At 40.8% G+C, this 14,432-nt stretch overlaps 1 protein-coding gene across 1 annotated transcript in view; it reads left to right on the forward strand.

The window, feature by feature from the left end:
* LOC114667129 (astrocytic phosphoprotein PEA-15) overlaps positions 1-14,432 on the forward strand; it is a 118,340-nt gene that overhangs the window by 91,251 nt on the left and 12,657 nt on the right. The window contains exon 3 of the mRNA XM_028822282.2: positions 12,313-12,488. Coding sequence (XP_028678115.1) covers positions 12,317-12,488 — 172 coding nt within the window. The 5' untranslated portion in view covers positions 12,313-12,316. The remainder of the gene's footprint in view (positions 1-12,312; positions 12,489-14,432) is intronic.

The raw sequence follows: 14,432 nt of genomic DNA on the forward strand, positions 1-14,432 counted from the left end.
CAGTGAGGATGCCGATTGATTTTAGCAGTCTATGCCGGACTGTCTCATCAAAAGTGACTTTTGATATTTTGAAATGTGATGTGTGTTTTTTTGTGATCAATTGTTATTGAAAACAAATGCCAACACTTCAAAGGAAAATATACTCCATTTTAGAAAGAATTAAATCTTGAAATACCAGTAATATTCTGGGCACATCACACCCCTGCAGCTTGGTCTTCTGTAAGAGAACAAATATCAAAGAACATTCAAAACAGCGGCCCATTTCACATTTAGACCTAGACCCTGCACATTCCAAGAAGCAATTGTGAAATCCGCCATTATACAGGATACGATATAGACAAGAATGAGATAAAATACAGTAAAAGTAAGAAGGGAGAAAGTGGGGTAGTGCCAAGTAGTCACCCCCCAACTCACTGGACATCCAGGGCTTATACAAAAAAATACAATTTATTTTTGTATAGCCCAAAATCACACAAGGAGTGCCTCAATGGGCTTTAACAGGCCCTGCCTTTTGACAGCCCCCCAGCCTTGACTGTCTAAGAAGACAAGGAAAAAACACAAAAAAACCCTTGTGGGGGAAAAAATGGAAGAAACCTTGGGAAAGGCAATTCAAAGAGAGACCCCTTTCCGGGTAGGTTGGGGGTGCAGTGGTTGTCAAAAAAAGGGGGTAAATACAATACACAGAACAGAACCTAAGTAATTGTCAATACAACAGTACAATAGTAATAGCACAAGTACAGAGCAGAATTCAACAGTAGATGATATCACATAATCCGATTTGTATGCCATCTGTTTGACATTTTAATATATCATTTTCAATAATATTGACTTGCGAGATCCTATGATTAAGGTCAGGTCTCAGTACGTAGGTCATATTGTTTCATTTTCACAGTTAGTATGGTCAAGTTAAATTTTGTCTCTTCTAACCAGGACTACAACACTCGGAGCATAATATAGCTTTTGAATGTGGATATGAATTATGGAGATTTTCACATTATTAACAACCAACCCCTAGGATGTGTATTTAACAGACTCCTTTTTTATCATTTTGTTTTGGTGTTTATGGTGGCCTCCATTTTGGTTTTCTAATGAACGCCACCAATTTGTAGCGCCATTGTCAGGATGTGACAATTAATTCATAGGGGCATTATAAAATAGGCCATTATAACAGACGTAGTGACATCCAAGATTGTACATAACCTCTTAACTTCCTTTAAGAATTGTCGACTTTCTGAATTTCTGCTTAGTTTTTTTACTTGAAATTTAGCTTAATGTTTTGCTTTTTGTTGCCAAAGCATTTTATATCCTGGTATGGAGTCTCACTGGCCTTTTTCTCCATGTTTATCTCTCAGTCCTTCATCATTCCCAAGTGCTCCTGTGGCCTGTCACTATCTCCAGCCATGGCATCACAGCAACTATTGGTAGTTAGAAAGGTGACCTAAACATGGTCATGAGTCTTGGAGACCTCGGCCATCAAGCTGCCTCCTCCCGAAAGGCTATTCCAAGCTGAGTCAGCGCTGGGCGAGCCAATCCGATGATTCCCGCAATCCTCCGTCGGAGATTATTTTACCTTTAGCAGGCAAAACAACTTGGCAGTAGGGCAGTGGTACCAAGTGCCACATTTGAGTACCGAGAAGAGAAACAGAATAGGTGAGGGTTAGTAACAAATTAGAACTATAATATTACTTATGTTTTAGTGCTAATGACTAACAACAGAGATGCAGTATGCACAGTTAATCAGCAGCTCTAGTCAGGATGTGCTAAACTGAAGTTGTGAATCTTCAGCCAGGATTTTAAAGCTGAGACCTAAGGGGCATCTTTATAGTAGCAGGCAGACCATTCCACAGTTCAGGGGCCCTGTAACTAAAAGCACGACATCCCACTGTTATTTTATTAATCCTTGGAATCATAAGCAGACTGGCATCTTGAGATCTTAATATAATTTCTGGTTTGTAAGTCATGATAAGTTCAGGCTTATCTGTATTTAACAGAAATAGCTGGGCTCAATTTCTCATAAGTATAATAGTGAGTTTGAGGGGGGGGGGGGGGATACTAAAATAAGGGAAAAAGTGAGTGCACCTTCGCAGGAAACTCAGTGGGCTTTCATCTGCCTCCAAGGGTCATGTTGACCTCATGTGATTTTACCTGATAAAAGAGAATTTTTCCATTATAACATCTGTGAAAGCTACAAAGTACTTTTTATAGGGGATCCTCTGTGATATAAAACACTGAGATGTTGAGAAGGTAACTAAATAAAACCATTGGCTGATCCATTAGGATCATTAGAGTGTCAGCAGCACAATAGCATTGACAGAGAGGAAGAGTAGAGGTGATGGTTTGGATACACACTGACACACACCTGGAATTTGCCAGTCAGGCTAAGAGAATTGGGGATTGCTTTCCATGTGTGTATGGCAGGTAGGTTGAGTGCCTCTCATTTCAGATGAGGTGAAGACTGTTATTTTCTCGTGGGCTTAAAAGTGGAATGCCCTGGTAACAGATTGTGTTTGCTTAGCTGCATTATGTGTTGATTGCGAAGATGGGTGAGCTGAATGCTTACTGGGAGACCGATGGTTGAAAGTTTTTAATTCAATTAGCAAATAGCAAATGTAAAATAATAGAATAAAAATGTAAACAGATTAACTCTGATGCAGCCATGTTGGGATTGTATTCAGTTCTAGCATAAAGAAAGGTACTGACAGGAGCCTTTAGTGGCCAAGCACAAATTGCACATTTTGTCCCCCAATGGCTCCGATTCCCCTTTGTAACCACTAAGGAGTCACTGAATCTGCTACTGCATACACTGCAATTGTGGAAAGAATGTATTACACTTTTAATACCCTTTGGGAAATGCTTACTTTAGTAAGATCAGGTCAGGTGAGGTTGGGGAGCATGCACTGCTACAGCATGTTGCCGCACCCACCACACAATGGAACAGCTCGGGATCCTAGTTGACAACCCCCCAAGGCTGACACTTAGTCCAGTCCCACCTTCCGGAAATGACCCTCTATCTGCCACAGCCAAGTGTTACAAGGGTGTCCCTTTGGCCTGGCCTAGCTGCTCAGGTCCTTGTGGTGTTATGGGTCCACAGCTCTTCCAGCAAAGGCCGTTTTATTTTAAATAAATATTCGCCGTGCTCGCGGTTTAGCGAGGGGGCGTGGTGGCTGTAGCAAGCCGCAGGGCGATCTGCGGTGTGGGTGGTTTTCACCTAAGTGCACAGGTGGGAAACTGCCCACATCCATGATTGTTCCTGTGGCTAATGGGCTGCAGCTGCTATGTCCTCTCCGCATATATAGAGAAGTGCGAGCGGGTTAAGGAAAAGAGAGAAAAAAAGTAGAAGAGGAAAAGAAACGGAGGTTGCAGGAGGAGGCAGGAAGCAGCAGGAGGAGAAAGTCGGTGCGGGAGAACGAGTGAGTGCAGGTTCACGGGCAGCTGTACTGGTAGCTTGGGTGTATGGCCAACACCCGAAGTGTAGCAGCAGTGGTCGCTCCCGCAGAGTTGTTTCTGCAGGGCGGGAGTGACCAGAAGATGGATGACTCTCCACGGAAGGCAGCGGGAGTTGGACTTGGGGCGAGTATTCCACAGCATGAGCGCCCTGGTTGCTGTGGAACCCAAGTCGCTGGCTGGAAGAGCCTACTGGAGCCAGAGGTCGGTGAGGCAATCCAAATAGCGGAAGCAGGCAGAGAGAAAGTCAGCTGCAAGGAGGGCGATTCTCCTGTAGAGCGCCCATACGGGTATAGCAGGGGAGTTGCCAGAGAACAGAAGACACCGGGCTTTTTGATTTTAACATTGTTACTTCCTGTACTGTTTTACCTCGTGGTTTTTAGAAGAGTTTATTGATTTTAACCTCCACTTTTCATTTAATGGATTATTTATTTATTTATTGAAGGAACTGCACAGCACTTTGTTTGCACTTTGGATTTGTTTTAATAAAAGCACTATTGCACTTTTTATACACCATTCCTTTGCTCAATTGTTTATTGCCCCACTGTCTAGCTCATCGGTGACATTACCGACGGTGTTGGGTTCAAGGGCTCCCAAACAACTGATGGGAGCATGGAGCTGAACCCACATCGTCACAGTCCTCAGCAGTGAACCGGATCACCCTTGGGGAATCGCGCCACATGGCTGTGGTGCCATAACTGACGCTTCCTCAAAATGCAGGTAATGTGCCTCATTCAGGACTCCGTGAGCAATGCAAAGTCAAACCAGCGGCACTCAAGGATTCTCTGACGAGACACAGTACTGAAGGAGTCCAGTCACTGGATAGCGTCCATGTCTTGCAACCATATATCAAGACAGGAAGCACCAGGACTCTAAAGACTTGGACCTTTGTCCTTTTACAGAGATATCGGGAGCACCACACACCCCTTCCAGCGACCTCATGACCCCCCCCCCCCATGCTCTCCCAATCCGTCCACTGACTTCATAGGAAGAGTCAGCAGAGACATGAATGTTGCTGCCGATAAGTAAGGAATTTCATAAAATAAATAAGGGTGTCTGCCTAGCTGTGACTTCTTGATGGACCATATAATGTAACTGAACCTGACGGTGTGGAAATATGGGTCCTGTACCAGTTCACTAAGTATCTGCAGAGCGACTCTGTTCCTCCTGATTCTCTTGTTTTTAGAACTATGCAAACAAATTGTCTTTCATTTCAGAGTATATAAAATAATATATTGTAACGGTGCTCCACAGTTTGCTAAGATCAGCAAGTAGGTGAACACTGCTCTAGACTGTAAACTTGTCAGGTTATACACCAAGGGCAATGACACTGCTGTGTGCTCATCAAGACACACATTCAAAACTACTGTATATCACCAAAGTGAGTTGGCTGTTTAGCCCCAGACTGGACACTGCTGCTGTTGTTTCTTCAACTGCCTCAGGAGCCAGCAGTTGCATCCCTGCGACATAAGCTTGGCTAAGGATATTTAAAAACATTCTGGACAGATTTTATTAATCAGACTTGATGTGATATTGCAAAAGCAAGTATAATTGTCTAGCCAAAGCAGTAGTGGGGGAGCCATGCTGAAGAGCTTTGATGTCCAAATGGGGTTGTAGGCAATTAACTAAGGATAGGTTCAGAATAATTAATATTAGAGCATTCATGTGGTTCCAATTCAAACGTTTCAGTGACCTCATAATCCAGCAGCTTGGCTTTAGAGATCACATCTTGAAAAGGAGTTCTCAGTTTGGTGTAAAGCTGGCTATGAATTCTTGTCAGACTTTTATAATAGGCTGCCAAGGCAGCGTCCTGAGAAGAAATCCGAAAAGGAAGTGACCAAGGCCAGCATTCTGCCACTTGGAATGCCAGCTGGCCAGGCCCCAGGTAGGATGTTTAGTTGGAGAGGTGCCATATGCAGGGCACTGTGCACAGCAGGCTGGATCAGAAAGAAAGGCAAAAAGCAGGCAAAGACAGATAAGAAGCAGATCTGGCGGCATCAGCAGACTCCAAGGCAGAAGAGCAGAAGAGGAGCATGTTTGAGCAGAGTGTAGTGAAGCAGATAAAAATTGTGAAGTGGCTTGAAAAGAACACAGCAGGCACAAGGGCTGGGTTGGTGAAGGTAGGAATTTAGATTGGGCAAATTTCAGAGGCTGTTGGTACAGGAGCGGAGGGTTTTGCCACCAAGTGTATTGTTAAGTGACAGCCATGAGGTGAGATCAGCTGAGGGAAAATGCCAAGTTCTGTTGACAGAAGAAAAAATTGCTCCAGAATGGGAACAACATTGCCACCTACAGGCTGCATTGGGGAACGTGGGAAACAATGAGAGCAGGAACGTTTGTAATTGTGGCTAAGGGCTTGTCCTTTTTGCCAAAATCCTGTTTTCCTAATGGAACATGAAACCTACAGTCCTTTTTTTATTTTTTTATTCAGTTAGAAAACGGAAGGGACTTCTTTCTGGCATGACAAATGTGATTTTTTTTGTGTTTTTTTCCCCAAAATGAGATGTTTACCTTTTTGGGGGTAGCTTATTGATTTAATTATGTAGGAGCTTGGACAAGTAAAAATGAGTATTCTGATAAAAAAAAAGAATACTTTTTACAATCCTTGAACATTAAGCAACATCTAAAAGCCTGGAGCAGATTAATGACACTCTTAATTTCAAGACAAATAAATATTTTTCCCCTTTTTTGTTCCATGGATTTATTATACCACATAATTTTCTTTTTTTTTTTTAGTAATTGGTTGAAAACAATAATCTGATGGGGAGAAAAATAAGAGACAGATGTTTTTTGTTTAATCAGAGGTTCTTTTGCCTTAATCACCCAGCTGAGTTGCCATGGATACTCATGAGGGATGTTTTTTTTTTCTCCTCTTAGACTGATATTCACTCTTCATTTGCTAAGACATTAAATCCACAGCTACTGCCTTTACTCCTGACTAACAGAAAGTTTGTAATAAGTAAGAACTTATTGAAATGGCATCTAAAAGACTCTGAACATTGATCAAAATGAGTGAACCATTGATGCCACCTAAGGTACATTGCTGCATCTAAATCCACCTGCTTTGATCATGAAATGGCAGATTTCAGAGCAATAGGGACGGTTGGGAGACAAAGTCAGAGATGCGAGATTGCGTTGGTTTGGACATGTGCAGAGAAGAGATGCTGGGTATATTGGGTAAAGGATGTTAAGGATAGAGCTGCCGGGCAAGAGGAAAAGAGGAAGGCCTAAGCGAAGGTTTATGGATGTGGTAATAGAAGACATGCAGGTGATGGGTGTAACAGAACAAGATGCAGAGGACAGGAAGATATGGAAGAAAATGATCTGCTGTGGCAACCCCTAACGGGAGCAGCCGAAAGAAGAAGACTGAACTAGGAGGTAGCGTCCTATCCCCAGCCGTAACAGGAGGCCTGTTGAATGAGTGCCCTTGCAGAAAACCTGTTCACTTTTAGTGTCTTCTCTATGTGTTTCATTATTAATGTTTTGCTGGAGAGTCTTTTCAAGTTCTTCTCACGAGTCACCAGTTCAGTGCATTTCTGAAATGTTCCACCTAATTAAGACCTTTGTTCTAAAACGGCATGATGTATACAAGAAGTCTATGTAATCATCTCACAAAAACGAGCACCACTAAGGCGTACAATACTTTGTGGTTCTCTGCCTAGTAACACACAGAAGCTGTTGGTCGCGTGACTCCATTAAATGTCCCGTATACTCTTAAGTCAGAGGTAGGTACTCTACTCCTGGCTAGGTGCATCTGTCAGTCAGAATTTAAAAGTCATCTGATAGTGGACTGACTGGACTTCTCCTTTCCATTGGCCTTGTCTTCACTTTCCTGAATGAGCATAAAGAAATTAATTATACCAAACTGACTGCTAGAATGCCTCACAGTTACTTATAGCTAAATAGGCCTGACAGCACGTTCAGTGAACTAACCAGGCTGAAGTGTTGCCCTTCTCTGCTGCCAAAGCGAATGTAACGACAATTTAAAACATAAATGCTAGGACATATGCAAGAACTTTTCAAAGTCGATTTTCTTGCAATTTTTGTTGTTTTTATGTTTATTTCTGTTTAGTTCCAATAGCCAAAAAAATCCAGTTATCTTTTGTTGCTATTCTTGTCTACTTTGTAAATCACTTGGTGATGGTCCTTATTGGAAAAGCACATGTCATGGAGGACAATTATTGACTGGTATTTTGTCTTGGTAGAGTAATATATTACCCTACTTTCCCCTTTTGTATTATTAATATGTAGCCTTTGTCAGAATGCCTCAAATCTCCCAGACTTACCACTGTTTATAAGGTACTGTACCATATAACTTCTCCCCAACTTCCCGTATAACCTCAGACAATTAGGTGTAGTAAAAGACAAGTAGGAGTTAAGTTGCAATTTAAACAATGTATTATTGATAATATTCATAAATAATAACAATATGCAAAGTACATTTGAATATTGGCAACCATACAACCTGATAAATGGTGATGTGTAGTTTCACAGACTTGTCAGTTACTTAAAATGTCTCTGGTTAAGACATCGTTTGTGGTCAGCTTTCTTCAGAACAGGCCGCTTGCCTGTCTCAATATGGCTGCCGAGCTGTGCTCTTCGTTGTGTTGTCCTTTTCAGTTCATGGTGTGTGATGGTCTTTCATCAGTTTGGTAAGAGAGAGAGAGAGAGCTGGGTAAAGCCAGCAAATTTAAAGGTTTTTCTGTCCAACTCCTAGAACCAATAGGACGTCATGGTACTTAAAGGTTTTTGATACAAGCCAATTACAAACAGCCATACTTCAGACCAATGGAGGGATAGAATATCTTCACACCTGCCACCCCCACCCCCCCAAAACCATATGTTAAAGTAAAGTTTGGCAGTTAGGCAGCCTGGCTTTCCTGTGGGGGTTGACTGGGAGTTCTGCAGAGAAATATTAGCCAAACTTGTTTGAGGCACTTCCCCCAACCCTGTCATAAAATTGCAAAGAGACTCATTCCTAAAAGGGGGAAGGGGCTCTTAAATCATCAAACCATTACTGTTATTATCAATAATGTAACACTAATATTACATTGCTTTGCCTAAGTTACAAATAAAGACATACAAAATATTTATCAACTTGTATGCAAAAATTCACATCACAACAACTGGCATCCCAGCTGGGGGGTGAATGGTTCTTTTCCCAGTCAGGAGGACCTCATAATGGATGGTTCTCAGGGAAGGATAGACATCCCAGCTGAGATGGTGAATGTCAACTTTCCTATTCAAAACATTATAATGGGAGGACGCTCCTGACACTATGTGATACCCCATCATGATGAGTGGCAGCATCCCGTTGGTGGATTTCTCATGTGTACACACAGGGCTGCATCAGAGTTGTACTCTGTATGAGTAGTCCTGCTTGTTCTCATGGGAGCCGCCGGGGACAGCTACTGGGAGCAGGGTTTCTTGTTTTAAGAAGGTCCCACCTGGCCTGCAATTGCTTCCTAGGCTCATACAAGACTGTGGCACCGAACATACTCCTGGATCTGGCATAAAGGAAGCTGCTCCACCCCAGCCAGGAGAGGAGGAGGAGGGCAAAGCTTGCCTGGGAAGTACTGGAGAAGGATCATGTTTAAGGTGATTTCAATAAGAGGAAACGTGTTTGATGGTGTTTTGTTCAATATAAACAGGGTTTTGAACCCTGAACAGTTGTATGTGTGGTTGTGTAGGGGGTTTGGGTGGTCTAAGAAGTCCCCTAGTGGTCACAGAGTATATAAAATGAAGATCTTTTGATTGATGGTTGTAATGCATTTTTTGCTCACCTGATTGCTAATCAAAATGAAAACCAAGAAACCCATCTTCACACCGCCTTTAGTGGGTCTACAGCAAACCTCCCAGTCTCGTAGCTGAAGTGGCAGCATTTAAAAAACAGCTAGCGGAGAAGTTAACTAATTCCAAAGCAAGCAGGTCTGATGGGTTAACTAGTCTTTCCTAATTTATTCAAATGCCCATGTTGTTTTGCTTGGAAATCAATGGTTATGTGTATATGTGTGTGTTAGATGAGGTGATTATTGGATATGTACTCTATGGTAACAAAGAAACAGTGTTTGTGAGACACTTTCCCTATACTTCATATACGAGAAAGTAAAAAGTTCTAAAATTTTGTCCAAATATGGATAATGGCCAGTAGACACTGTGCCCCCTCAAACTATAATATGTTAATCTTAATCTTAACAGCTGAGGTTTTAGGTGTAACCTTGGGTAATGTGTAACCAGCATTTAAAATTAGAGGTTATGTGGATGAAATATGGAAGCCATTGTACCAAGGTATAAAGTACCTGTGGACTGGGTTCATTATGGAAAAGTAGCATACAAATCAAAAGGCACAAGTTCTTAACAGAGCCTCAAACAACTCCTTCATCTACCAATGCTCAAATTGCAGAAACATGGAGACCAATGTACTGTAATATACCTGCAAATGGCTATGGAGTGGTGCACACTGGGGTCTACAATAACTGTAGCAGTCATATGTTCATTACTGGCTTTGATGAGAAAGGATTCTGCCGTTTTGGCAAAGCTCAGCTTTGAACACCTGTGGGTAAATAAATTTGATTTTTAAAGGACTAAATAAACTGTTTTCCATTTGTCAAATTTTTTGTGTGTGTGCCAAGTATTTTTTTGTTGAATTAACTGAATTTTTATATTTGATGGCATAGTGGGCAGTGCAGCCGCTTGATACATCCATTCCTCCTGGAAGTGAATCCAGTGTTTGTGCATTGGTCATAGATCATGTGGACCAGGTGTTTTTTCCTTATGTCTTTGTGGGTTTTATCTGTATATGGTGGGCTCTGCATTGGACAACGCCCAGTCAAATCTACATTCCCTCCACATGCTTGAAAATTTACTATTCGGATTCAGCGGGTTGGAAAATGGATGGATGGATGGTTTCACTATTTTAATAAAGTGACATAAAAGAAGCTTATACTAAAGGACTGGCAGTGGAGAAAAGGCGACTAACACGAAGAAAACAAAAATAAAGGTGATAAAAAAATTGGGTTGTAACATAATACAACTGTTAGCCTTTGTCCTTTCCCTGAACATCCCAACAATACACAGCATTGGGCAATGTGTGATGTGAAAAATGAAATGTTTTAACGGTGTGGCTTCAAATAAGGACAGTCAGTAAAAGGTCAATATAAAAAGTGAACTAGAGCAAAGAGACAGCCACTTGATAATTGGAAGAAAAATGACACTGCCTGCTAAAGTGGGGAAAATAATAAATAATATACAAGTACACTAGTATGATGAACAAAGACAAGGACTTGGATCAGCTATAGCAGAAATAATTTAAAACAAGCATCAACTCTACTAGAAAAACAGATAAACTAGGAGTACTGTATAGAAAAAAAGACTATCTCCCTCTGTCCTTCTCTTTCAGTTGGTTTAATGGCTGTTTTCATGGTTCACTCAGTCTTGCCAGTTGCCCCTTCTCAAAAGAAGTATTGCAGCTGACCAGATCCCTTTCATCATGCCAACCTCTTTTAGTTGATTTGATTTGAGATGATGACCCGACTGTAATTATAACATCTCTGAATTAAGTGCCAAGTCCCAATGCAAACCCATATGTGACATAACAGTCCAGTGCCTTTATGCAGTGACTACAGCTAACTGTAATTTGGAAATGTTTGGTACGTAGTATTAATCCCTGAGGGGAAATTGTCTTTTCACATGACCTTTGAGGTCAAAACGCAGGGTCAGCCATTGTTCAGTTCCTGTGGAGCAACTTTCAGGCTAAGGGCCCAACAGAGTAGGACCCCATCTGGCAGTAATGGGATTTGAACCAGCAGCCTTCCAGATACCAGCACAGATCCTTCACCTGAGAGCCACTACACCGCAAATAGAGATTATGAATGGTTGGTGTATCTTAGTTAGGTTGATATGAGAAATACAGTATATTGTAGTAATGTACACCTAATGTAGCTTTCGAGGAATGTGAAAGAGATGACAGGTAGACGTCCTCTGTGCGGCCCCAGCTTTCTTTTTTTTTTGCTTGTGGTATCTTCCAGATAGCCAGTAAAGTCTTGTTTTGCCTAACACTGGTATTCACGCCACATTAATTTGAATATTTATTTCCAAATTAAGCATGCCCTATAAACTTTCAGATGCACAGTCACACTGTTCCTAATCAAGACTTTAATTTTGTTTATTAAAATGCCACTTTTTATTCATTTTTGACTAAATCATCGCCATTGACTGCTCCTTGCCTGTTTTTTACTTTGACACAATACATTGCACCAGGTAGTCATTGTTGTCTACAGATTCAGAAATGTTCTTTGACATCCTTGTAATACTTGAAACATAACAGATGATGACAGTAAAGTGTGGGTTTTTTTGTAAAGAAGAACATTTTCAAAATGTGGTGTACCGAATGTCCTTTAGAGCCATTTCCATGCACAAACTGGAAGAGATTGCTAACTCCAGTGCTTTTGTATTTTGGGCAAAAACTGGTTGCACTAGACTCGAGGCTAACTGGAGGAACAGCCGTCAGTAGGTTTCATAAAGGAGACTGAAGGAGTCACTTTGTTACGGCAAAACCTGACTTTGCAACACTGCAATTATCTTTCTATTGAGAAAAAAAAAGCTTAATTCTGCTCCAGAGATTAATGAGATAACCATTTTCTTTGTCAAGCTGTTAATCACTTCTTATGAAAGTAGATTTGTTAATTAAGCCTATTTTGACACCATTACTTGGTTATTTAAAGTTCAAAGCTTTATGTTCTATTTCTAATGTGATCACACCATTAACACTGTGAATTACTATTAACCTGTCAGGCTTTCTTGTAGACACCTTGAAACCAGATAGTAATCCTTTTGGATTTCTGCTATTCTCTTGCTTTGTCTTTCTAGCATCATGTCAGAGTATAGCTCTTTGCTCACAGATCTTTCTGGAAACATTACAAATGAAGATCTTGAGCAGCTTAAATCTGCTTGCAAAGAGGACATTCCTGAGGACCAAGGGGAGAGCATCACTTCGTCGGCAGAGTGGTTCAGTTACCTGGAGAAGAACAACAAGCTGTCACAGGGTAGGAAAGCTCTTATTTAGATTCAGAAAGTATTTATGAACTGCTCTTCAATGTCATTGGACTCTGTACAGAAGTCATAATAAGAGAGTTGGAAGGAGATATCTCAGCAACCACAACTCGAGTAATAGAAATAGTTTTAGTTTATCCAAATCCTTGCTCCTTTTGAGGCATGCAGTGGCATTCTTGTTTTTGACTGCTGCACAGTTTGTCTTACCAGGTGAAGCAAGAGAAACGCATTAATTACAAAAATCTTTTTTTTTAAGGCTAAATATGAAGCAGGATATATTTATAGATAAGATTTAGAACCCATCAGTAGATGGGTCTCCTTCAGAGGAGGATCAGTTATGATTGATGTTATTTCTTAGCTGACTGACAGTTAATTTGAAAATAAAAATAAAAAGGGGTAGCAACTGTAATAGCTGTGCCCATTTTTATTCCAAAAAAAAATTAACAGTACCAAAAAAAAAAGTGTTTTCTTTAGAATTAACAGTTTGGTTTACAAAGTTTTGTAGCTTCTCCTCATAGTGAACTGTTTGACATGTGTACGCTTCATCCTAATGTCTGAATGGAAGGGGACTGTGAGTAAACATTGTTTTCTGTGAACATGTTAATTCACCCTGCTGAATCCTATAATTAGTTTGTGCCAACCTTGTGATTGCTTGTAAAGAAATTAAAGAAATCTTACTGGGAAAGGTTAGTAAACACAAAGCTTGCCATTTCCATGACATCAAATAAAAACAAAAAACAAGCAGCTGTTGGTATCAGGATCTGCCCACAGAATCTTTCAGTAGTCATATCACTGTGTGCAAAAGTAAATTTAATTTTTGGGACCCCCTGATGCCCAAGCATGTTGCTCAGTCAACGTACAGTTCTGTTCCAATGTACAGCATGTTCTTTTACTTCACCGTAAGCATATTAGGGCCAGAGAAAAGAAAAAAATATGGACACAGTGAAGAAAAAAAAAAGTATTCTCAAACCCCATCATAACTAATGTAGCAAATTAAATGCTTCGTATTAAGTGTTCCCCGGCCCAGTTGTTAATCGCTATGTGCTTCTTAAACTGACATCCTCTGGCACTGAAAGGAGGCGCAGGCAACGATCGCCACACAGAATACATTCACTAAATGATATTCCTGTTCTCTCAACATTTAGAATGTCAAGATAAATACTTCATACTATTGTCATGATGAAATGCATTAAAGCATGTATTAAACATGGGCAAGGGGGGCACAGTGGCGTGGCAGTAGTGCTGCTCCCTTGCAGTAAGGGGTCCCCAGGTGTACGTTCAGTGTAGAGAACCTTTATGGCAGGTGTGATGAGGCTCCAAAAAGCTGGGTGTATGAATGGATATTCTCTTTTTTTATTCTCAACATTTCCACTTTATTCTCACCATTTATGTCGGAATTAAAGTTGACATTTCCACTTTAATCTTGACTCTTACGTCGAGATTAAAGTCAACATGGTGACTTTATTCTCGTAGTTTATTTTGTCATTAAAGTAGTACGTCATAAAACTCATCTTAAGATCAATGTTTAATTTACTAGATATTCTCAAATCCCGTCATAACTAAGGTAGCATATTAAATACTTCATATTAAGTGTTCCTCAAGCCATGTTAATCTCTACATGCTTCTTAAACGGACTTCTGGCACTGAAAGGAGGCGCAGGCAGCGATCACCACACAGAATACATTAATTTCATGATATTCCTGCTTTCTGAACATTTAGAATGCCAAGATAAATACTTGATATCATTTTCATGATGAAATGCATTAAAGCATGTATTAAACACATAGGGGCACGGTGGTGTGGAGGTTGTGCTTGCAGCAAGGGGGTCCCTACCTTGAATTTGCATGTTTTTCTGGTGGGTTTACTCAGCGTGCTTCAGTTTCCTTTCAAAGTCATGTAGAATGTGGGGTTTTGTTCTGCTAAATTGACCCTTGTGT

This window comes from Erpetoichthys calabaricus, chromosome 16 (genome assembly GCF_900747795.2).
Source record: "Erpetoichthys calabaricus chromosome 16, fErpCal1.3, whole genome shotgun sequence".
Classification (NCBI taxonomy): Eukaryota; Metazoa; Chordata; class Cladistia; order Polypteriformes; family Polypteridae; genus Erpetoichthys; species Erpetoichthys calabaricus.